The 26638-nt window shown below is 36.0% G+C and overlaps 1 protein-coding gene across 3 annotated transcripts in view; it reads left to right on the forward strand.

The window, feature by feature from the left end:
* Positions 1–25130, forward strand: part of CCDC126 (coiled-coil domain containing 126) — a 67368-nt gene extending 42238 nt beyond the window's left edge. For all 3 annotated transcript variants that reach the window (XM_037836907.1, XM_037836906.1, XM_037836908.1), the window contains exon 3: positions 23323–25130. In XM_037836907.1, coding sequence (XP_037692835.1) covers positions 23323–23507 — 185 coding nt within the window. In that variant the 3' untranslated portion in view covers positions 23508–25130. The remainder of the gene's footprint in view (positions 1–23322) is intronic.
* Positions 25131–26638: the final 1508 nt, after the last annotated feature.

Genomic DNA, 26638 nt, shown 5'->3' on the forward strand with positions numbered 1-26638 from the left:
ACTTTACCATTTCTTTCTCCCCGCTCCCTCCCTGTCTATCATCCATCATCTATTGCTCTGTCTTCTGAATATATGACAGCAAGTTGCACACATCCTTGAATAAATAATATAATTCACAAATACATTTCCTATGAACAAGAATATTCATTTATGTAGTCACATTAAGTGTAGTTAAGAAGTTCAAGAAATTTAACATTGATATAACACTTACATTCTATATTTCATTTTTTTCTTATGTCCCAATTGTGTCCTTTTGAGCCTTTTCTCCTCTATTCTTAGATCTCATCCAGGCATTTAATTGTCATTATCTATTTAGACTGTCTCTTTTTTCAATTGTGGAGACATATATACAGCATAAATCTTCTCATTCCAACCCCTCCCAAGCATTCCGTTTAGTGGGATTAATAACATTCACTATGTTGCAATGCCATCACCTTTTCACCATCCATTACTAGAAATTTCCCTTCACCCCGAACAGAAACCCTACACTGATTTCTTATTAACTCCCCATTGCCCCTTCCCCCACTTACTTGTAACCCGTAGTCTACTTTTCATCTCTATGATCATATTCTCTGATACTTTCTTTGTGTTTACCATGGGGCTTAAATTTAACATCCCAAGTCTATAACAAACTTGTTTTCTTTGATACCAACTTAACTTTTGCGAAAAAGGCAGCATAGCAAATCAGAAGAGAGGCTTTTCAAATAAAGTTTTATTCTCTGCCCAAATTACCCAGGGGTGTATCAGTGCTCCACACTGGTCTGTACAAACCAACCAGATCTCCATCCCTATGCAAAGTTCCCTGTAATTATGGTGTTTCAATAAAATGGCCATGCAAGTTAAATCTTATAGTTTGCTACAGAGAATATAGATTTTGTACCAACTAAATATTTCTTCCTTTTGTCTCACACAGAAGTTGAAATTTTAAAACACCGTTCCTGGTATAATCACATAGTTATGCATTCACCACCACAATCTGTATGAAGACATTTACATTTCTTTCAGAAAGAAAGAGGAAGAGGAGAAAGAAGAAAAAAAGAAAAAATGATGACAAAAAAAAGAAATAAAAATAAAATAAAATATAGTAAAACAGTCAGAAAACACCACCAATGCCAAGCATCCCATACCCCTCCCTAATATCCCCCTTTTACAGATATTTAGCTTTGTTATATTGCCTTTGTTACAATTAATGGAAGCATATTACAATGTTACTGTTAAGTATAGATTCTATTTTTTCCCTAGTACCTTCCCATTTTCAACACATTGCAAAGTTGACATTCATTTGTTCTGCCTCATGTAAAAACATTCTTATATTTGTACATTTAATCACGATCATTGACCACTCTAGGTTTCACTAAGTTGTACAGTCCTAGTTTTTATCTTCTGTCTTTCCTTCTGGTGTCATACAGACCCCTAACCTTCCTCTTTCAACTGCACTCACAGTCATCTTTGTTCAGTGTCTTACATTATTGTTCTACCATCACACAAGATTGTGCTATCCATTTCTGGATCTATACAATCAATCCTTTGAAAATTCTATACTCCTTCAGCATCAAATGCCTGATCTCTACCCTCTTTCTATCTCCTGATATCTTCCTATCTACAACACTTCTCTAAACCTCTGTCTCCTGTCATTTCCTATCTGTCTGTAGTGTTCCCTTTAGTATTTCTTGTAGAGGAGGTCTCCTGTTCACGAACTCTCTCAGTGTTTATCTGTAAATATTTTAAATGCTCCCTCATTTTTGAAGGACAGTTTTGCTGGATATAGGATTCTTGGTTGGCAGTTTTTCTCTTTCAGTATCCTGAATAGATCATGCCTTCTCACCTCCATGGTTTCTACTGAGAGATCCACACTGAGCCTTATTCAGCTTCCCTTGTATGTGATGCATTGCTTTTCTCTTGCTGCTTTTAGTATTCTCTTTTTTCTTGACATTTGAAAATCTGATTGGTAAGTGTCTTGGAGTAGGTCCACTTGGATCAATTCTGTATGGAGTATGCTGCACTTCATAGACTTGTAATTTTATGTCTTTTCTAAGAGTTGGGAAGTGTTCATTGATTATTTCCTCTATTATTCTTTTTGCCCCTTTTCCCTTCTCTTTTCCTTCTGGGACACTTATAATGTATATTTGTGCACTTCATGTTGTCATTCAGTTCCCTGAGACCCTGCTCATATGTTTCCATTCTTTTCTCTATTTTTTTGTCCTCTCCTCTAGTCTAGTCCTCTCCTCTAGTTTACTGATCCTTTCTTCTGCCTCTCCAAGTCTGCTGTTTTATGTCTCCATTGTGTTTTTCATCTCTTCTGTTGTGCCTTTCATTCCCATAAGTTCTGCCATTTGTTTTTTCAAGCTTATGAATTCTTCTTATGGTCACCCAGTGTCTTTATATCCTTCATCTCCTTTGTCAAATTTTCTTTCAACTCATTGATTTGATTTAGAAGATTTGTTTGAACATCTTTAATTAGTTGTTTCAAGTCCTGAATCTCAGTTGAGATGTTAGTTTGTTCCTTTGACTGGGCCATATCTTCCCATATCCTGATGTGGCTCATGATTTTTTGCTGTCTAGGCATCTGATTTTTTTGATCAGTTTATTCTGGAGGTTGTTTTCTCTCTTTTGCCTAGGGTTTTCTTGTTGGTTGTCTTTGATTTCTATGTTTTCTTTGTTTCTCTTGCTGGCTAGTTTTAGATTGGCTCTGCCTCCAAGTGTTTGCCCCCAAATCAGTTGCCCACCATGGCCTGCCACAGGGATGGGAGGTAGGCACTGGGCACCCCAGCAATTTCTCCGTATGTGGTAATACAAATCTGGCTTCCAGTGGTGCTCTGTTTTCCACTGATCAACAAGACCTGGGTTTGTTTTAGAGCCCTGCTTTAATCGTTGGGTCTCCCATATTTCTCAGCCAAAACAGGGCTGGGTTTCTATACAGGGCATGTAGACCAGCTCCTGTGGTCCTAAGAAGGGGTCTGGACCATTTTTTAAAAAGTGATTCAATTCACTTGCATCTTCTGGACTTTCCAGCAGATGGTGCTGTTTGGTAACTTAATCAACTTTGGTGGCTGCTTTGCCTCTAAGCACAGGCTTCATCTACCCAGGTTAGCTGAAACTGGGATTCCTGTGCCCTCACTTTGCTGGCCAAAATCTGGCTCAATATGGGGCTCCACTGTGGCAAAGTACTTCCTCAGCTGACCCAGTACTTCAGCCATTCCCAAGGCAAGGAAACGGCCTCTGGCTGCTGCTTCCATCAAGGGTGGGGGAAGGGCTTTGAGACCCAGAGCTGGAAACAGTTTCTGACCACATTTTCTCAGTCTCTTTGTCCCTCACAGACCTGGCCTTGAAATGTCCTCCCCTCTCCCCCTGGTCTTCAAACAGTGAGGGTATGTTTCACTGTTGTGAGAGATTTTATAGTCTGTGTGCATTGTGGGAGGGATCCAGTCTGCTGAACCTGTGCCTTTCCCACACTGAGACCGAGTGAGTGGGTGGAGAGGGAACCGGCTTTTCTGGGATGGAAGATTCCTACCTGATATTTCTTCTCTTTCTTCAATTTGACATTTGCAGGGTCCTTCTCTAGTCTATATCCTCCTCCAGAGTTTCAAACAATTCAGAATTGTCCCTTTTTTTTTCATTGACTCTGTGGAGAGAAGTTTTCAGTAGCTATTTACGTTGCCATGTTGAGGACGTCACTCTCCAGACTTGGTTTTAAAAACAAAAATGAGATCTTCTAATAAGTATTCTATAAACTGTTACAAAGTTGAATATATGGTGGAGATATTTCTATGTTAGTAAATACATATGTGCATCATTTAATGACCAGAAGATATTTTTAAAATTCCCTGAATTGTTTTTACATGTTTGTGATTATAAAAATATTTTTATAATAAGCATTCAGATATTACAGAAATATACAAATAGGGTGAGTAAAGGTAGGGTAGAGTGAATCTCAGTTAACAATTTGATATCTATCAGGAGTCTGTAAACTTTTTCTTAAATGTTTTCTGGGCTTTGTGGGTCATACAGTCTCTTTTGTAATGAATGAGATTGACTGTTTTCCAGTAAAATTTTTATTTACAAAAGCAAGTGGCCAGCCAGCAGGGCTGTTGTTTGCTGACACATGGTATGTTGTTTTATTTTGAACAAAAATGAGATTGTGCTATGTATACAGGTTTGCAACTCATTTCTTTTCATTTAATTACTGTAGATATCTTTCCATATTATTACATATAGGTCTTTCTTATCTTTTTTAATGATTTAATGTTGTTTCATTTTATAAATATGCCTAAATTTGCTTACTTTATTCTAATAATCGATAGATACTTTAGTGCTATCCTTTTGTGTATGTTTGATAGATACTTTGTTGCTAACCTTTTGTGTGTGTTAGATTCAGTGCTGCAATGTGTGTGTGTGTGTGTGTGTATGAAATATATGTGTAAGAGTGAGTATGCGTATATTTCATGTTTGCGTGAATGTTTCAGAAGGATGAATTTCCTAGAAGTGGAATTTTTGGGTCACTGCTATCCACACTTTATATTTAATGGATATTTGCCATATTGCCTTCCAGAATGGTTTTACCAATTTACATTCCTACTCCCAGTTTCCCACCAGTGAGGCAGTGCCAATTTATAAACATTTTACCTATTCCATTAATTTTAAGTGGCATCTAATTGTTTGTTTATGCATTTCTTTGGTTATAGGGAAGGTTAAAATATTTTCTTGTGTTTGTTGGTTATTTATATTTCTTGTGTGTTTGAGAGCGTGAATTGTTTGTATCTTTTGCCAGTTTTCTGCTGGGGGATTTGTTTATTTCTTAATTATTTGACTAATTCTTTATAGTTTAAGTCCTTAATGCTCTCATTATATGCTGCAAATGCTTCTGGTTTTTCAGTTGTCTAACAGCTTGTTAAATTGTTCTTAAAATATGTGTGATAACATTTATCTTTTTTTTTCTTTTGGGGGTTTGTTTTGTTTAATATGATTTGATTTTATAAGTTGGGAAGTAATAACAGGTTTAATGGCAAGGGGAATGCCTCATGAGAGAGGGAAAAATTGATGATGTGGAAGCAACAGGAGAGATTTGCTGGAGCCTACTCTCATATGCTCTTTTTTTTTTCTAAAGCAGTTTTGAGATAAATTCACATATCATACAATCCATCTAAAGTGTACAGTGTTTTCTAGTAAATTCACAATTGTGCATTCATCACCACAATCAATTCTAGAGCATTTTCACCATCAAGAGGTTTCACTGTGTGTGCCAGTTTGAATATATTGTGTCCCCCAAACGCCATTATCTTTGATGTAATCTTGTGTGGGCAGATGTTACCAGTGTCGATTAGATTGTAATTCTTTGAGTGTTTCTGTGGAGATGCACCCCACCCAACTGTGGGTGATGATTCTAATTGGATAATATCCATGGAGTGTTGGCCCGCCCATTGGGTGGGCCTTGATCAGTGGAGCCATATAAATGAGCTGACGGGCAGAGGGAACTCAGTGCAGCTGTGAGTGACATTTTGAAGAGGAGCCACAGCCAAGGGGACTCTTTGAAGAAAGCACAGGAGCTGCAGATGAGAGACAGTTTGAGGACGGCTGTTGAAAGCACTTTTGCTCCAGAGAAGCTAAGAGAGGAAAAACACTCCAAGAGCAACTAAGAGTGACATTTTTGAGGAACTGCAGCCTAGAGAGGAATGTCCTTGGAGAAAGCCATTTTGAAACCAGAACTTTGGAGCAGACGCCAGCCACGTGCCTTCCCAGCTAACAGAGGTTTTCCGGATACCGACTGCCTTAAGACTGTAACTTTGTAACCAAATAAACTCCCTTTTATAAAAGCCAATCCATTTCTGGTGTTTTGCATTCCAGCAGCATTAGCAAACTAGAACACTATGTTATACAGTACCGTGTTTCATTGTCTGCTTTCCTTCTAGTGAAATACACTGCCCTAAACTTTCTCTTTTAACCACAGTCATACCCACATATTATCATTTATGTTGATTACACTCATTGTAATGTGCTACCATCACCTCTGTACATTCCCAAGCATTTATAATCAACTTTATTACATATTCTGCACAAAGTAAGCAGAAGCTCCCTATTCCCTGCCCTCATTGTATCTTCTGCTTTTAGTTCTTCTGAGTAATCCTAGTAGCAGGATTGCCAGATTGTATGGAGCAATTCTATACTTAGCTTCCTGAGGAACCTCCAAACTGTCTTCCACAGCAGCTACACCATTCTGCATTCCCACCAGCAGTGAATAAGTGTTCCTATTTCTCCACATCCTCTTCAACACTTAAAGTTTTCTGTTTTCTTAATAGTGGCTGTCCTAGTAGGTGTTAAATGAGATCTCATTGTAGTTTTGATTTACATTTTCCTAATAGTGAGTGACATTGAACATCTTTTTATGTGCTTTTTAGCCAACTGTATTTCCTTTTTTGAAAAATGTCTATTCATGTCTTTTGCCCATTTTTTAAATTGGATTGGTCATCTTTTTATTGTTGAGTTGTAGAATCTCTTTATATATCCTGGATATTAAACCCTTATTGGATATGTAGTTTAGAAATATTTTCTTCTATTGAGTAGACTGCCTTTTCACCTTCTTGACAAAGTCCTTTGAAGCACAAAAGTATTCAGTTTTGAGGAGGTCACATTTATCTATTTTTTCTTTCATTTGTGCTTTGGGTGTAAGGTCTAAAAACCACCCCCTACCACAAGATCTTGAAGTTGCTTCCCTTCATTTTCTTCTCAGGTTTTGTGGTCCTGGCTTTTATATTTAGGTCTTTAATGCATTTTGAGTTAATTTTTGTATAATGTGTGAGATAGGGGTTTTCTTTCATTCTTTTAGAAATGGATATCCAGTTCTTCCAGCGCTATCTTTTGAAGAGATTGCTGTGTCCTAATTGGGTGGACTTTGTAGCCTGTCAAATATCAGTTGGCCATACATACGAGGGTTTATTTTGAACTCTCAGTTCTATTCCATTGGTCAATGTCTGTCTTTATGCCAATACCATGCTGTTTTGAACACCATAGCTTTGTAATATGCTTTAAAGTGAGGAAGTGAGAGTTCTCCAACTTCATTTGTCTTTTTCAAGATGTTTTTAGCTATTTGGGTCTCCTCACCCTTCCAAATAAATTTGATAAGTGGCTTTTCTAATTCTGCAAAATAGGCTGTTGGAATTTTTATTGGTATTGCATTGAATTTATAGATGAATTTGGGTAGAATTGACATCTTAACAATATTTAGTCTTCCAATCCATTAACATGAAATGTCTTTCTGTTTATTTAGGACTTCTTTGATTTCTTTTAGAACTGCTTCATAGTTTTCTGAATACAGGAACTTTACATCCTTGGTTAAGTTTAACCCTGTATACTTGGTTCTTTTAGTTGCTATTGTAAATGGATTTTTTTCCCCTGATTTCCTCCTCAGATTGCTCATTACTGGTGTATAGAAACACTACTGATTTTTGCATATTGATCATGTATCCTGCCACTTTGCTTAACTTGTTTATTATGTCCCTAGTTGTTTTGTTGTAGATTTTTCTGGACTTTCTAGGTATAGAATCATTTCATCTGCAAATAGTGAAAGTTGTACTTCTTCCTTGCCGATTTGGATGCCTTTTATTTCTTTTCCTTGCCTAATTGCTGTAGCTAGAACTTCTAGCTCAATGTTGAATAACAGTGGTGAAAATAGGCATCCTTCCTTGTTCCTGATCTCTGTGGGAATACTTTCAGTTGTTCATCATTGATTATGATGTTAACTATGTATTTTCCACCTTTATCTTGTTGAGAAAGTTTCTTTCTATTCTTGTCTTTTGATGTGTTTTTATCAAGAAAGGATACTGGATTTTGTAAAATGCCTTTTCTGCATCAATTGAGATGATCATGTGGTTTTTTTCCTCCAGTTTCTTAATATTGTGTATTATGTTAATTGAGTTTCTTGAATTGAAGCACCCTTACATACTTGGGATAAAACCCACTTGATCATGGTGTTTAATTCTTTTAATATACAATTGGATTCAATCTGCAAGTATTTTGTTGGGGATTTTTGCATCTATATTCATTAGAGAGATTGTGCTGCAATTTTCCTTTTTTGTAGTATCTTTATCTGGTTTTGGTATTAGGGTGATGTTGGCTTCATGGAATGAGTTCAGTAGCATTCCCTCCTCTTCAATTTTTTGGAAGAGTTTGAGCAGGATTGATATTAATTCTTGGAATGATTGGTATTATTCACCTGTTAAGCCATCTGGTCCTGGGCTTTTCTTTGACGGGAGGTTTTTTTAAAATGCAGTTTTATTGAGATATATGCACACACTATACAAAACATCTGAAGTATACAATCACTAGCTCACAATATCATAACATAGTTGTACATACAACTGTTGGGAGGTTTTTGATAACTGATTTAATCTCTTTACTTGTGATTGGTTTGTTGAGGTCTTATATTACTTCCCTAGTCAGTGTGAGTTGTACAAGTGTTTCTAGAAAATTGTTCTTTTCATCTAAGTTGTCTAATTTATTGACATACAGATATTCATAGTATCCTCTTAATGATCTTTTTTATTTCTGTGTGATCTGTAGTAGTGCCCCCCACCCATATTTGATTTTATTTATTTGCATATTTGCTCATTTCTTCCTTGTCAGTCTAGCTAAGGGCTTGTCAATTTTGATGCTTTTTTTCAAAGAGCCAATTTTTGATTTTGTTGATTCTTTTGTTCTCAATTTCATTTGTTTCTGCTCTAATCTTTGTTATATCTTTGTTTCTGCTTGCTTTGGGATTCATTTGCTGTTCTTTTTCTAGTTTTTCCAGGTGTGTAGTTATGTCTTTGATTTTAGCTCTTTCTTCCTTTTTTTTTTCTTTCTTCCTTTTTAATGTAGGCATTTAGGGCTATAAATTTCCCTCTCAATACTGCCTTCACTGTATCCCGTAAGTTTTGATATGTTCTGTTCTCATTTTTTTTTTCATTTTGATATATTTATTGATTTCTCTTGCAATATCTTCTTTGCCCCACTGATTAAAAGTGTGTTGTTTAACTTCCATAAATTTGTGCATTTTCCATCCCCCAGCTGTTGTTGATTTTCAGCTTCATTCCATTATGATCAGAGAAAGTGCTTTGTGTAATTTCAGTCTTTTTAAATTTATTGAGACCTGTTTTGTGACCCAACATGTGGCCTATTTTTGAGAATGATCCATGAGCACTTGAGAAGAATGTACATCCTGCCGTTTTGGGGTGCAATGTTCTGTATATGTCTGTTAGATCTATTTATCTATCATATTATTTAGGTTCTCTGTTTTCTTATTGATATATCTGTCTGGATGTTATATCTTTTGATGTGAACGGTGTATTGGAGTCTTCCCCTGTTACTGAGCTACCTCTATTTCTCCCTTCAGTTTTGCTAGTGTTTGCCTCATGTATTTTGGAGCACCCCGGTCAGGTGCATGTATACTTATGATTGTTATTTGTTCTTGGTTTATTTCCCCTTTTAATATATAATGGTCTCCTTTGTCTTTTATAACAGCTTTTTTTAAAAGTCTATTTTTTCCAATATTAGTATAGCTACCCCAGTTTTTTTTTTTTATACTATTTGCGTGGAATATCTTTTTCCAGCTTTACACTTTCAACCCATTTGTGTCCTTGTGTTGAATGCGTCTTGTAGATAGCATATAGATGGTATATATATGTATATGTGTGTGTGTGTGTGTGTGTATACACACATATACACACACACATTTTTTTTTAATCTTTTCTGCCAGTCTGTATCTTTTGATCAGGGAGTTTTGATCCATTAATATTCAATATTATTAGTCTAATGTCAGTACTTACTTCAATCATTTTATACTTTAGCTTTTATATGTCATATCTTATTTTTGTCTCTCTTTTTATCCTTTTGGTTACCTTTACTGATACTCTTCATTTCTACACTCTCCTCCAAGCCTCCTCCTGTCCTTTCCTTTCAGTCTGCAGGACTCACTTTAAGTATTTGTTGTAGGGCAGGTCTCCTGTTAACAAACTCTCTCAGCTTCTGCTTACCTGTGAATATCTTAAACTCTCCCTCATTTTTGAAGGACAGCTTTTTCAGATAGAGAATTCCTGGCTGGCAGTTTTTCTCTTTCAGTATCTTAAATATATCATTCCACTTCCTTCTCACTTCCATGGTTTCTGATGAGAAATCAGTGCTCATTCTTATCAGACATGCCTTGTATGTAATGAATCACTTTTCTCTTGCTATTGTCAGAGTTCTCTCTTTCTCTTTGGCATGTGACAGTATGATTAATATGTGTCTTGGAGTATGTCTATTTCTAACTATTCACTTGGTGTATGTTGTGTTTCTTGGACATGGATATCAGTGCCTTGCATAGGAATTGGGAAGTTCTTGGTCATTATTTCTTAAAATATTTCTTCTGCCCCTTTTTCCTTCTCTTCTCCTTCTGGAACACCCATGACATGAATGTTTGTGCACTTCATCTTGTCAGTCAGTTCCCAGAGACCCTGATCAATTTTTCCCATTCTTTTCTCTATCTGTCTTTTTTTCTGTTCAAATTTGGATGCTGTCTTCTAGTTTACTGATCCTTTTGCCCATTCACCTCTGCTGTTGTGTGCCTGTAGTGTATTTTTAATTTCATCTATTTTCCCTTTCATTCCCATTAGATCTGTTATTTTTCTTTGCATGCTTTCAAATTCTCCTTTATGCTCATCCAGTGTTTTCTTAATATCCTTGATCTCCTTAGCCATCTCGTTGAATTGTTTTAGGAGATTTGCTTCAACATCTTTGATTAGTTGTTCCAGATTCTGTATCTCCTTCGACTTTTTGATTTGCTCCTTTGGGCCATATCTTCCTGTTTCTTAATATGGATTTTTTTTTTTTTTTTTTTTTTTTGCTTATGTCTAGGTATTGGTATATCTTGGTGAGTTTACTCTGAAGGTCAGATTCTCTCTCTTGTCAAAACTTTTGTTGTTGATTGGGTTTGTATTAATACTCTCCTTTGACATTTGGTTCATCATTATTACTCAACCAGGGCTGGGTCAGGGACTCATGAAGGTGGTGCATGCTGGTTCCATAGGACCTTAGGGAGAGGGTCTGGTAAAGACACATAAAAAGCCTTTATTTCTGCTCCCTAAGGGTGTACTTTCCTGGCCTGCCCAGCATATGTCTCTCTTTGCCTAAAAGTTTTTTATATGTCTTTCTGGAGGGGTGCTTTCCTGGGCTGCCAAGTGATGACACTCTTCAGCAACCTATTCCCTCAGCCCTTACGAGGCAGGCTGTTCTTAGCTGTTGGCTCCCGATAATGGCATAGCTGGGCTGGGTCAGGTATGTTGAAGCTGCCAGCTCCTGCAGTCCAAATTCACCTGCCAAAAGCTGAAACAGTGCTAGATCATGCCTTATCCTGTTCTTGGGTGAGTGGACCTCTGCTGCCCTTTCTGTCTGCCTCTGCCTGCCTTTCAGGGATCAGTTACCCTGAAGCTTTCTGCCCTGAGAGTGTGGGTGGGAGTCAGGAGCCTGGATGAGGAGGGTTGCTCACGATCTCTCATTGCAGTTTCTCTGTGTCTTCATCCTGTCCTTTCCTGGTGTTGCACAGCACTCCCCCTGATCTTCAGACCTCAAGAAACTTTGCTCCAGTTTCTGCCTGTTCCCTAGTTGTTTTTCTGGGAGAGAAGTAAGCCCAGCTTCTCTGTAATCAGCCATCTTGGATTCCCTCATGTGCTCTTCTGTCCTTCATTTTTTATTGTTTAGTTTTATGCTCACGTTTTTTTCTTTATAAATTATGTTCTAATTTATCTTTTTAAAAGCCTTGTTTGCTCTTTATTGTGGACATTTTGGGTTTCAGAACAATCATGTGTTTAAAAAAAACTTTTATATCTATTATAATACAGTTGGAATTTCCGATGCAAGGAGTGAGTTAGGGATGTGGGTTATTTTTCCCAAATTAATTAGCCATTTATTCCAGTTTTATTATTTGAATTACATCCTTTGCTCCATTAATTTGAAATAGGACAAATTACAATAAGATTACAAGTTTACAAGTTCAGCTATATAAGTGGATAGTGGATAAGTACCTACTTATCTACAGCCTCTTATTGCTATACAAGAAAGTTAGTCAATCTAACATATTTATTGATAGGTCCTTTCTTGATTTATTTAACCCATTGTTCCCAGTTGGTAAAATAAACATAAGCCCGTATGTTCTTTTTTAAATGCAAGTCTGCAATAAATTGTTACTATTTCAAAGGCCTTGGACATATTAATTCAGCTTTTTGGATAACTATCTATAAATTTTGAGTAGTAACTTGTACTTTCTCTTTTTAAAATTTTAGTTCTCTTTAAATTATTCTTTTTTTTCTGCTTTTATGTGCTTTCTCTTTAGCATATATAATAATCTGCAACTCCTTATGCAGTTTTCTCAATATTCTTAGTCTTCTCTAATGCAATTTTCCTTCTTCTCATGTAACATTATCTCTTTTAATTCTGGGTTTGCCTAATGTAATGAGTTGGGGATACTTGCTCTGAGCCTTACATTGACCGTTATGGAACACTTTGCAGTTGGTGCATGGTTTCCCGCACCTGGTTCTGCATTTTCAGCAAAGTCAGTCCTTTTCCACTTCAGGCTTTCCTAGCCACAGGGTGATTCTTCTTTCTCTGAAGGATTTTGGTTTTCTTATCTATTGGTATAGCTGAACCCTTTGTAAAATTAGGCTCTAGAAATATTTTAGGAGAATTGGAGAACACTTTAATGTTAATATTTAAATGCTACTCTGAAAATTAAGTTAAAAAATGTTTGCTCTTACATGAAAATTTACAAAAAAATTTCCTTTAGGAAAACAACTGACGTTAAAATTTCTTACTCTAATCAGGTTTTCAAATATGTAAACCATTGTATAAATAATGATTGGGAACAGTGTTATAACATTTTCAGAAAACAGGCTGTTAGAGAATATCTTTTCTAGTTGAAGAACCAGTTTTTCTTTAACTGTGGATTTACATGTCTGGGAAGATGGAGAGCCATCTTTTCTCTATTCATATTCTATCTATTTTTTCCCTTTCCTTCCTAAGTACAACTAAAAACCCTGGGCATTTTATATAAAATAAGAATAAGGAAACTCTGGAAGGTGGAGAGAAGAAAGCAGACATGCTGGAAACCTTGGGACCCAACAAAAGATGCAGTGATACATTCCCTAGGTTTTCTTTTTACCTCATATATCCCAGACTTGGAGCTGAAAGAAGCCAGCAACCCAGACGGCAATAGATACAGACCTACAAGTCCCCAGCAAAAGTCTGTTCTCTCTAGCCAAGAAAGGGACAGCCTAGCAAGTCAGAAAACTTTTAGGCAATAACAGCATATTCCAGCCAGACACCAAGAAAAAAGCTGTGGCAGCACAACCACACTGTTAAGACACAGTGAGGAGCCTAGATTACCCACTTGTGTGGCTGTAACAAGGATCCTAACACTCCTGCCTGGGTGGATACAGAGGAAGCCAAATAGCATCTGGGACTTCATTCCTGCCATCTAGTAGTGAGGGCTGTCTTCTGCTCCTCAATTCCCATGGAATTAAGTAGATATGCTAGTTTGAAACTGTTACATACCTGAGGAAAGGCCATGCTCTTTTAATCTTGTCTGGTGGATGCGCAATTATTGTGGGTGGGACCTTTTGGTTATATTATTTCCATGGAGGTGTGAATCTGCCCATTTGGGGTAGGTCTTGATTATTTTACTGGAGTCCTTTAAGAGAGCTAATGTAGAGAAAGAGCTTGGAAAAGCTGAGAGAGACATATGGGAGAGAACTAAGATATGTAATTCAGAGTTTGCCCCCAGGAGAATCTAAGAGCTGACACAGACCCAGACGCTTGAAGATGCAAACAGAAATACATTTGGAGATGCTAAGGTAAGAGATGAAGCCCAACGTTTGCCCCAGAGAAGCTAAGAGACAAACTCCAGATACTTAGAGAGAAATGCCCTGGGAGACCAAGCAAGGATACACAGGAGCTGAGAAGGAGAAGCTAAGAGAGACAGAAGCCCAGAGACATTTTGGAGAAAGCCATTTTGAAACCAGAACTCAGGAGCAAAGGACCAGCAGATGCCAGCCACATGCCTTCCCGGCTGACAGAGGTGTTCCGGATGCCATTGGCCTTTCTTCAGTGAAGGTATCCTCTTGTTAGTTCCTTAGTTTGGATACTTTTATGGCCTTAGAAGTGTAAATTTGTAACCAAATAAATCCCCTTTATAAAAGCTAGTCCATTTCTGGTATTTTGCATTATGGCAGCTCTAGCAAACTGGAACAGTAGACATTTCTCAAAAGAAGAGATGTAAATGGCCAATAAGCACATGAAAGATGCTCAACATCATTAGCAGTTAGGGAATTGCAAGTGAAAACCACAATAAAATTCCACTTCACATCCACTAGGATGGTTATTATTAAAAAAAGAAAACAAACAGAAAATAAGTGTTGGCAAGGATGTGAAGAAATTGGAACTCTTGTGCATCGCTAGTGGGTATGTAAAGAGTACAGCTGCTGCTGAAAACAGTTTGGTGGTTCCTCTAAAAGTTAAACAGAGAGTTATGACCCAGTGTTCTGGTTTGCTAATGCTGCTGGAATGCCAAACACCAGCAATGGATTGGCTTTTATAAAAGGGGGTTTCTTTGGTTACAGTGCCAAGACCATAATGTGTCCAGGGTAACACATCAACAATTGGGTACCTTCACTGGAGGATGGCCAATGGTATCCGGAAAACCTCTGTTAGCTGGGAAGGCACGTGGCTGGTGTCTGCTCTGGAGTTCTGGTTTCAAAATGGGTTTCTCCCAGGATGTTCCTCTCTAGGCCTCAGCTCCTCTTCAAAATGTTACTCTCAGTTGCTCTTGGGGTGTTTGTCCTCTCTGAGCTTCTCTGGAGCCAAAGTCTGTTTTCAATGGCTGCCTTCAACCTGTCTCTCATCTGCAGCTCCTGTGCTGTCTTCAAAGTGTCCCTCTTGGCTGTTGCAAGCTTGCTGCTTCTGTCTGAGCTTATATAGTGCTCCAGTAATTTAATTCAGACCCACCCTGAATGGGCGGGGCAACACTTCCATGGAAAGTATCCAACCAAAGTCATCACCCACAGTTGGGTGGGTCGCATCTCCATGGAAACACTCAAATAATTACAATCTAATCAACACTGATATGTCTGCCCACACAACATCACATCAAAGATAATGGCGTTTTGGGGGACATAATACATTCAAACCAGCACACCCAGAAACCCCTCTTATGGGTAGGTACCCAAAAGATTTGAAAACAGGAACTCATACTATACACCAGTATTCACACCAGCATTGTTCACAATAGCCAAAAGGTAGAAGCAGCCCAAGTAGCCTTAACAGATGAATGGAAAAATAAAATGTGGCATTTACATACAATGGAACGTTATTCAGCTATAAAAGGAATGAAGTTTAGATACTTGCTACAACATGAATGAACCTTGAAGACATTCTGTTGAGTGAAATAAGCCTGACATGAAAGGACAAATGTTTGATTTTGCTAATATGAAATACATAGAATAAGCAAATTCATATAGAAAAAAGTAGATTACAGATTATCAGGGGAAGGAGGGACTAGGAAGTTATTGCTTAGTAGGTACAGGGTTTATATTTAGGGTGATGAAAAGGTTTTGCTAAGGGATGGTGGTAAAGGTGACACAATATCATGAATGTCTTTGATATCACTAAACTGCACACATATAAGTGGTTAAAATGGGAAATTTTGTGTTGTCTGTATCTTCCCACAATGAAAATTAAAAAAAGAAATCAATAGGTAAATCAAAATGGAATTCTAAAAATGTTTCGAGTAACTCACAGGAAGGCAATTAAATCAGAGAAACAAAAAACAGAGCAAACAGAAGACAAAAAATAAAAAAGCCAACTGAAGTCCTAATATATATCACAATTACATTAAATGTAAATAGTATGAATACACCAATTAAAAGAAATTGGTAGACAGATTAAAAAACATGACCCAAATATGTGATGTCTCCAAGAAACTTCAAATATAATGATACAGGCTGCTTGAAAGTATAAGGATGGGAAAAGATATAGCATACAAACATTATTCAAAGGATAGCAGGAATGGCTCCATTAATATCAGATAAAGTAAACTTCAAGTCAAAAAAAATTACCAGGGTCAGAGTAGGGCATTGTATAATCATAAAAGGGTCAACCCACCCAGAGGCAATAGCAGTCCTAAATGTGTATCTATTGAACAACAGAGCTGCAAAATATGTGAAGCAAAAACTGTTAAGAGTTGAAAGGAGAAATAGACAAATCCATAGTGATAGTTGGGGACTTCAACACCCCTCCTTCAGCAACTTAAAGAACTAGATAGCAAATTAGGAAGAATAGTAGAATATTTGAAGAACACAGTTAATCAGCAGGCACGAATTTACATATAGAGAACATCTCCCTGCCAGCAGAATACACATGTTTTTCAAGAACCTATGGAACATTCGACAAGATAGACCTTTTCTTGAGCCATAAAACAAATGTCAGCAAATTTAAAATAATTGAAATCTGATAGAGTGTGTTCTCTGACCACAGTGGAAGCAAGCTAGATAATAGAAAGGTAAGCAAGCTAAAAGATAACAGGAAAATCTCAAATATCTTGAAACTAAGGAATATATTTCTAAATTATCTAGAAGTCACAGAAGTCTCAAGGGAAATAAAAAATAAACAACTAAATGAAATTGAAAACTCAAGTTATTAAAAATTATAAGACACAGCTAAAGCAATGCTGAGAGGGCAATTTTTTAGAAAAGAAGAAATATCTCATCCATCATTTAAGCTTCCAGCTCAACAACCTAGAAAAAAAGAGCAAAATAAACCCAAAATAAGCAGAAAGAAAGAAATGATAAAGATAAAAGCAGAAATCAATGAAATTGAAAACAAACAAAAAACAGAGGAAAAAATCAGTGAACAAAGAGCTTGTCCTTTGAAAGGGTCAGAAAATTTGACAGACCTCTACTAAGACTGACAAAAAAAGAAAGAAGATGCAGTTACCAATATCAGGAATGAAAAAGCAAGTATCATTAAGACCCTGCAGACATCAAAAGGATAATAAGGGAATACTACAAACAACTTTACACACATAAATTTAATAACTTAGACAAAATGGATCACTTCCTCAAAAAAACACAAACTACCACATCTTACCAAATATAAAATAGATAATGTGAATAGTCCTATAATGATTAAGGTAATTTAATTCATAATTTAAAACCTTCCTGAAAAGAAATCTCCAGGCCCAGATGGTTTCCCTGGAGAATTCCATCAGAAGTTTAAAGAGGAATTAACATCAATTCTACACAGTCTTTCAGGAAATAAAAAGTGAAGGGACTCCACTCAGCAGGTGAACTTACTGCCCTCCCCCGTATGTGGGACATGACTCCCAGGGGTGTAAATCTCCCTGGCAATGCGGGACATGACTCCTGGGGATGAGCCTGGACCTGGCATCATGGGATTGAGAAAATCTTCTTGACCAAAATAGGGAAGCAAAATGAAACAAAATAAAGTTTCAGTGGCTGAGAGATTTCAGATGGTGTTGAGCGGTCACTCTAGAGGGCATTATTATGTGCTATATAGATACCCCTTTTTAGGTTTTAGCGTATTGGAATAGCTAGAAGGAAATACCTGCAACTGTTGATCCGCAACCAAATAGCGTTGATTCTTGAAGACAATTGCATAACTACGTAGCTTACATGTGTGACTGTGTAATTGTGAAAACCTTGTGGCTCACACTCCCTTTATCCAGTGTATGGACAGGTAAGTAGAAAAATGGGGACAAAAACTAAATGAAAAATGGAGTGGGATGGGGGGGATGGAATGCTTTGGGTATTCTTTTTTACTTTTATTTTTATTCTTGTTTTCAGGAAAATGTTCAAAAATTGATTGAGGTGATGAATACACAACTATATGATGGTACTGTGAACAATTCAGTTCAATAAAACTGAATTAAAAAAAAAAAAAAAAAGAGGCGACACAACCCAGTTCATTTTATGAAGCTAGTATTTCCCTTATACCAAAACCAGACAAAGACAGTGCAAGAAATAAAACTACAAACCACTCTCCTTCATGAATATAGATGAAAAATCCCCAACAAAATATTAGCAAATAGATTTCAGCAACATATAAAAAGAATTATACACCACGATCAAGTGGTGTTTATTTTGGAATGTAAGGCTGTTTCAATATTTGAAAATTAATCAGTGTAATCCACCAGATTAACAGGCTAATGAGAGGAAATTGGGTATTGCAGACAAAAGGCAACATGAAGAATCCTTGTGGTGATGGAAATTATTCTGCATCTTGACTGTATCAATGCCAGTATTCTGGTTGTGATATGTATATAAGTTTTGCAAGATGTTGAGGAGAACTGGGTAAAGATACAGGAATTTCTGTATTATTTCTTACAACCACATGTAAATCTATAATGATCTCAGAATGAAAGGTTTATTTGCAGGAAAAAAGAAACTCTAAACCAAACCTAGAAAATGAGTAGTCCTTGTATTCCAAATACGTTAAAGGAAAGCAGATCTCAGAGTTCAAAGTAGAAGTGATTTTGATGTGGCTATGTAAAAGGTAGCTTGTCCATGATGATTTATATCATTTAATAGAATTAATTTTCTATCATTTCTTCTTTCATTTAAGAAAAATTAGTTTTATTTTTTGTTCTTAGGCATTTAATTTGTATTTAAAGTTTAATGAGAACATAACCTTTATTCACTCATGAGATCTGAACAATGTGCTTTGCAATCTTAAGTAGAAAAGTAAAATACTTGTTGAATGACTGTCACAGCCCAGCTTAGCCCTAGGACTAAGAATACACCAGGCATGGAGTCAGACATGAGTTTAATAGGACTGACTTACAGGGGTTATGGTTCCATGGCAGCGGAGGGCCAGGGAAGATGGAAGTTAGCACTCTGCAAAAGCAGGGAGTGCCAAGGGTTAGTTTATAAGGGTTAGGACAAGAGGAGTGTGAAAACAGTGTGACACAAGGGTGTGGAGATTTGTTATCAACAGTGATCAGGGGAGGGGAGTTGCAATGCTTTGTTAACAATACATTTTTTTCTCCTCTGGGGAGGTCTGTAGACTTGTATCAGTTGTCCTGGTCAAGTAGGCAGCTATGTGAAATCACTGTGGAGGGGAGGGGACCCCCACAATGAAAAAGTTATTTAGCACTCAATGGAAAAAGGTAGCAGTATTAAAAATGTAAAAGAATAAACACTGAATGTACATTTAATCATAGAATTGATGAAGTTTTTGAAAGTACTTTTACCTATCCAAAATAGTCTTTTTGCTATGATATTTAAATTAGCTTGTATTTGTTAGTACAACATTCTTGTTTTATTGCTAAGTTGGTAATAAAACTTGTATTTTGTTAATACAACATTCTTGTTTTATTGTTAAGTTGGTAATAAAACTTAATAGTGGGTAATTCACCTTGATAATCAAGAAGTAACTTCTCAGTTTTCTTCCTTGTACTGTTAAGCTGATGTTTAGTGGTAATAAAATATCAATTTAAATTTTTTTATTATGCTAACATTAAATATAAGATTTTTTATTTTACCTATTTTTTGTGAAATTTCATGGTAATAATTACATTCACAATGTTGCACTAACATCACCATTATCCATTACCTAAACTTTCTGTCACCCCAAGCAGAAGGTCTGTACCCACTAAACAATAATTCCTCATTCCCCCACCCTCCAGCCTCTGTTAACTTCTAATCTTTCTGTCTCTGAATTTGCTTATTCCAGATATTTCTTATTAGGGAAATCATACAATATTTTGCCCTTATGTGCCTTGTCTGTTTCACTCAGCATCACATTTTCAATCATGTTTTCTGTTGTAGCATACATCAGAGCTTCGTTCCGTTTAACAGATGAATAATATTCCACTGTGAGTGTATACTGCCAAACTGTTTTCTGTAGCAGCACTATTTTATATCCCACCAGCAGTGTTCGAGGGTTCTGATTGTTCTGCATCCTTGTCAACACTTCCTTTCCTTTCCCTCTTTTTTGTAATAGCCATCCTAGTGGGTGTGAAGTGATATATCATTGTGGTTTTGATTTGTATTTCCCTCAGGGCTAAATATGTCGCATATCTTCTCATGTGCTTATTGGCCATTTTTATATCTTCTTTGGAAAAATGTCTATTCGGGTCCTTTGCCTGTTTTTAAATTGGGTTGTTTTCCAATCTGAATTTTAAAAATATTAATAAGGAAACGTTTTTTACTTGTACAATGTACAGAAAGAAACATTTCAGTGTTTTATTTTCATTAGTCATTTTGTATTTTACTACTGTTTTATTCCCTTTTTTCGGTATATGATACGTGTTCATCTGTATTTATATTTGCATTTCTACACAGGTTTTGAGGCAGGATACATTAAAAGTACAAACAAAATTATATTGAGATGTAAATAAAGACAAATCAAGATCAAGAAATATAAGTCTAGGACACACAAGGACATGTGTACTTGCCATTTGTGTCATTCCTGTGACTGCCCTGGGATTTATTCCTTACCCTTTCCCTTGTCTGTTTGTATCTCAAGGGAGACTGATCCCTGTAGACTGAATTTTCCAAATCAGCTGGCTTCTGGGAGGGACTGCAGGGTTTTGCAAAGCAGCAGGAAGGTAAAGGCCAGGTTTTTTTTTTTCCTCTCTCTCTTCCTTAGATAGTGTTTTTGGCATTGCCTGTCTCCTTTGTAGCACCACTGTCTGCCATACAGGCCTGCTTGGTTCTGTTTCTCACCCTGTGACCCTGCAGTTGGGCTCTGGTAACATCACTCCTTTCTCCCTCTATTCTTTAGGCCTAGGGATGGTTGTGGTGTTCTGCTGTGCCTCACAGTCCCCTGACTGTGTTTAGTATAGTTCTTTTATATCAATTATCTTTAGAATCTTAATAGCATTATATCTTTTTCATTTTTTGTGCTTTTCTGTACTGTGAAATAATCAGGCTAGTTGCTGAAGGCCTGTTTATGTTCTTACATGCCTTTATAATAGCCCATTCTTTTTTTCTTTTCTTCCTTAAAGAAAAATACTTGATTTCTTATCCAAAATAGGGACTCTTAAAGCAGAAATAGGACAACCCTAAAGGGTTTTATTCCCTAAATCTGATGCTGCACATCAGGCTTGACAATGATACCACCTACTTCAGCAAATGTCCATTCATTTAAAAAATTTGTTGACTGTCCATTGTGTGATGAAGCACTAAGTTGGGCAAGCTGTGGATGGATATAATATTGTCTCCACCTTCAAAATACTTTTAGGTGTTCTGAACAAGGGTACATTGGTTAGGAAAGGAGTTCCTATTACTAGCACCTTCAGTGACAGGGCTTTATGGGGAAGTTTTATGGAATCCCATATAATATAAACATATTCCCATAAATATATAGTCCCATGAAGTGAAGACATAAAATTATATTGTGAATCTAGAGAAATGGGTAGTTTTGGTTTATTTGAAGAAACCCCACGTTCAGGAAACCAGAGTTCTTGTTCTGGTTTTTTAACTAACTGGTTTTATGTCATGGGGCAAGATAGTTATAATCTCTCAGGTTTTTCTTTTGTAATATTATATCAAAACACTTGAGTTTTGAAAATTTTAAAGGAGCTCTGTATATAATGATTAGAACATTGTTAAAGTAAAATTATCATATAGTTGCTTCTCATTTATCTCAAGTTTTCCATTAATAGCTATTTCTAATCTTAACTCTAATCAGTGATTAGACTGTACCTTTATAATTTATTTCACACTTCAGCTTGGTATCGTACTGGAGATTTAACTTCATTTCTTGGTAACATGCTAGTGAGTCCCCTGATATTCTATCTAGCCTAATTTCCTGCCTCTTTAATTATGAAGGAGGTGACAGCCAGGCCAAAAACAGAGATTCAGCAGTTATCTTTTAGGCTTCTTGCTGAAGGATTTATATATATAATTATATGTATATAATTCTTTCCTATTTACCGAATACTATTACAATCTTGATTGAAAGATCTCCCTTCCCTAGTCGTCTTATTTTGAAAATTTTCAAACCTATAAGAATTTTTTTAAAAAATTTTAAGGTTGATGTCATATATTCCTCATCTGATTCATCATTTGCTGACATTTTTTCTAATTTGTTTTGTCTTTCTTTCTCTGTCCAAATATATATGCTTTTTTGGGGTATCATTTGAAAGAAGCTGTATATATCATGACATTTCACCCTTAATACTTCTTACTAGGGCATTTTTCCTCAATTTTTTTCTTTGTGTATTCTCACTGAACTAGAATATTTAAGTGCTCATGATGAATGATGCAGAAGTTGCACTGTTTGGAAAGCCTCATTTTTCCATCACTAGACTTCCTCCCCATGCAATTTTCCACTCACTTTATATTACATTCATTTATATTTTATTTAAAAAAAGTTTGTTTTGGTAACATATATATGTTATATGACATTTGTATTTTTTATAAATATCACACAAAATTTCACATTGTTTTATTCTTCAGTAAGCCTTTTCTGATCACCCTCTAGCACCATCACTACTCTCACCACTCCTTTCTGATATTAAGTAATGGAATCATCAGCAAATTTATAATTTGTCATTAGATTATTTTTTCTACTGGTGATCCCAGATTAGAGCCTGGACTACTTTTTTGGTCCAGGATAGCAACAACAATACTAGTTACCACTTATTTAGTACCTCATAAATGCTAGGTAACCTAAAAAAAAAAAAAAAATCTGAGGAAAAGGCTTAGAATTTCATTCTTGGCAGGTACATTCTACTGAAACCCCTTACCCTCTGAAAGAGGTTAGACAATATGATTTTCCCCAGAAGAAATTTAAGTCAGAACCACTGCTGGTGTGTTCTACTGTACTTATCAGGTTCCTGGCATTTTCCCTGGACTCTAGGCTCCCCACATTTCAGCCTGTGTGGAGGTTCCAGGTTTCTCGTTTCTGTACTTCATTGAATCTCTCACTTGCACAGCTAGCTTCTTACCTTACCTGCCTAGTCCACAGTCTTTACAAACTGCTTAAGAATTCAAGGTGAGTGGGTTTCTTACAGAGAGACCAACATTTTGAACCAGACTTTAGATCTGATTAATTGCACTAGAAAAGTGAGATATTCCCCACATTTATAGCTTTAAAATTCCTTTAGGAAGCTCTGTATGTGATGCTATTGATTAAAACAACTAGGCTTTTCCTATTTGTGGTATGAGTGCATTCTCTCTAGTACGTTTTCTGTTAGATGACCCAATAATTGTATATCTTTTTTCCTTTAAACTGTAAAAACAGAAATATTAATTGCTCTATCAATGTCTAATATGGTTTATTCTGATTTTTTCCCCCTAGCGGACCTGAAAAGAACAATTGCTGTCCTTTTGGATGACATTTTACAACGCTTAGTGAAGCTGGAGAACAAGGTTGACTACATTGTTGTGAATGGCTCAGCAACCAACACTACCAATGGTACTAGTGGGAATTTGGTGCCAGTAACCACAAATAAAAGAATAAATGCCTCAGGCAGCATTAGATAGCAGTTGAAGATCACCCGGTGCTGCTACATCCACCATGGATTACATCCTATGGCAGAAAAGCTTTTTAATTGCTGGTTAGGACAGAGTGTTATTTATAATAAAAGCTCTAAGCATTTTTAAGGAGTGTACTGGATTCATGGAACTCTAATTTTGTATATAAAATTTTAAAAGTTATTAGTTTGTTTTCAGGCAAGTCTATCCAATGCTGTACTATATCTTAAAGGGAATTCAGTAACATGGTTGATGTAGTAAGCAGGTAGGTTATGTTTGTATAAACCTTTTTTTGTGTTTGAGGTCAAGCTGAAACAGAAACACTGAAAGACATGGGTTCATTTCTATAACATATTTAAGTATAAAATGTTTTTCAGACAAGTGGAGAATATTGTTGTTAAATCATTCTGTCATTTGTTCTCAATAGATGTAGCTATTAGACTAATGCTATTAGAAAATGTGCTTACTTCCTGTACTATATTTTGTTACTCAGATTATGAGCAGAGAAAGGAAGAATAATGCTGAAAATAATGTTTTGAAATCATGACCCAAAGAATGTTTTCATTTGCACTACCTTTCAAAATAACTGAAGGTTAATTATTGTATATTTTTAAAAACTACATTTATAAGAGTATAATCTTAAAATGGGTAGCAGCCACTGTCTATGACCTATTCTAAATCCGGGTAATTTAATTAACAACATTAAAATAATAATCTCTACTCTCATACATAACTTTTTCTTGTACAAGTTCTAAGGAATAAAAGCTATTTTTATGAGATTAAAAATAAGTAAAGACTTTTCACATACATGAATTTTAATTTAAAAGTTTAATCCCGTGACTGTCTGTGCTATAAGGAAAGCACATTATTTCCATGTTTGGGTAATTTTGGCTTTTATTATGTTGGAGGGAGGTGAATTGAGATATTTCAGAGACTGGGACTCTTGAGAACTTTAGCCAGATGTATATAATAAAGATATTTGTGCTGCATTAAATTGCTTGGAAAATGTCAGCATTATTTTATATTATGTAAGAGTATGCTGCTTTATGAACTTTTGAATTTGCGTAACAGATATATTAGATACTCATTTTATATAGTGATCACTTAAAATACTTATTAACATTTAAAATATAATTTAAATTATGAAGATTAATTATCTTTTCAGGAAAACAGCTATTGTATATTTAGCACAAGAGGTCCAAATCATGGGTATTTCTAGTATAGAGCAAAGTACACCTTTATTTAAATTTCCCTTGTAGCAAATCTAATTGCTGTAATAGTGCCCTAATATTTCATAGTATTTATTCTCTATAATAACTGCTTAAGAGCAGTTTTTGGATTTAGACTATATTGAATTTAGTTTTGGATAGTGTATTGCTCATTATTAAAATACGCTACCTTATGTAGTATCAATAATTATAATATTTTATTAAAATAAACATGAGGAAATATTTCATGAAAGGTTGCTTTCAAACATTTTCCTCTATACTCTACCTTTATGTGAAGAAATTAAGTATATACCATTGCCAGGTAAAATTTGGAATAATTGTGAGTCCCTCTCATTAGTTGTGGACATTTTTGTTTTTTTGTTTTTGATTTCAGGGATGAAATAAAATACATAATTTATAATTACAGAGTGTTATAAACTTTTTTCTTTAATTGTGGTTGTGTATTTGGTAAATTACTAAAAGGAATCTTAGATATTTGGGGGTTTGTTCCATTAACTCCAGATAACTTCTTCAAAAGAGGAAAAATTGAAGGTTACCCAATAGTACCTCCTTGGTGCCTAGGCCAGGATTGAAGAGTCTGAGTCCAGGGGTAGATGGGAACAAGTCGGGGGTTATGATCAGAGGTGGTTCCTAGGTTTGTATCCTCTAATTGAAACTTACTATTGATTTTTTAAAAAATCAAACCTTAGTATTTATATCTTCAGATAATCTTGGGTAATTGGGATATTAGCACAGAGGATATCACTAAAGGTACTAAATACTTCCAAATTTATATTAGAATACTTTTGGGTTTACTTTAAGCCCTATCCAGATTAAAAGTAATTTAAACATTATTTCAAGTATTTAATGACAATTTGGGTTTCATCAGTCTTCAAGAAACATTTATGACCATGACTTTGGACTTAGGTAGATTCTAGAGGCATAGGTCTGCCTTTTTAAGGACAGACCATATTCCTTCTTTTGAACTTATTGAATCTGCTTCATCTTGATACCATAAATATGGCTCTTTCCAACAGAAGGGCTTGCCTGACCCAGCGCTACAAACAAGAAACATATCTCTCAGTATGAAGGTCATTTATTGAAAATGTACTTGCAAGGAACTGGAGGAATCTTCCCAAACCAGTTCAAAGTGGAGATGTGAGTTAGGATTTTTATAGGTAAAAGAAAGGGGGTAGGGGTTAAAAAGTAAGTGATGTCCATATGATTCATTCTTGTCAGGTCAGCGATGTTGTTGGATCTTTGTGAGGAGGGCACTAGCAATTTTTCAGCCCTGTGTTGTCTCAAGCATGTCTGGTTTCAGCTTCAGGGATTAGATTTAGATATTGATGTGCAAGCTCTTATGTGCAGGGTCTTTATGACTCTTTTCTTAGTTGATTTCAGGAATGTGAAACTTTCATTTTTTGAGGAGGGAGTCACTAATACACTAGGCCACAGGGTATTCTTGACGCTATTCTGTTATCTTATTCCTGTAAGTAAAGCTGAGGAGATCTGCTTAATGTTCTTAGAACTAAGTACAAAGAGGAGACTGCTAGGATCAGCTCGGGTAAGCATGTTTTCCAGCTATCAATCTCACTGAATTATATCTAGAAGCGAAAGTTTGAAAATTACATGTCAGCAAGTTACATAGGAACCTCTACCTTGAAGATTTGCTTTCATGGCATATGATGTTCTGTTTTTAACTAAACACTTTTGAGATGAATAGCTCTCACTATACCTACATTGTTTTTTTCCTCTTTATTAGAGAAGTGTGTACCTGAAAAAGAGACAGGACAAATGAAATGAAAAGAAAAAAATGAGTTAATTGAAACCAGTCTTAAATGTCACTTAAGAATTTTTGTTTGGAAAAATGGCAGGGCTCATTGTTTTAGAGAGAGCTGAAGAGCTAGAGAGTGAGAGGAGAGAGATAGAATG

This window comes from Choloepus didactylus, chromosome 5, assembly GCF_015220235.1.
Source record: "Choloepus didactylus isolate mChoDid1 chromosome 5, mChoDid1.pri, whole genome shotgun sequence".
NCBI lineage: Eukaryota > Metazoa > Chordata > Mammalia > Pilosa > Megalonychidae > Choloepus > Choloepus didactylus.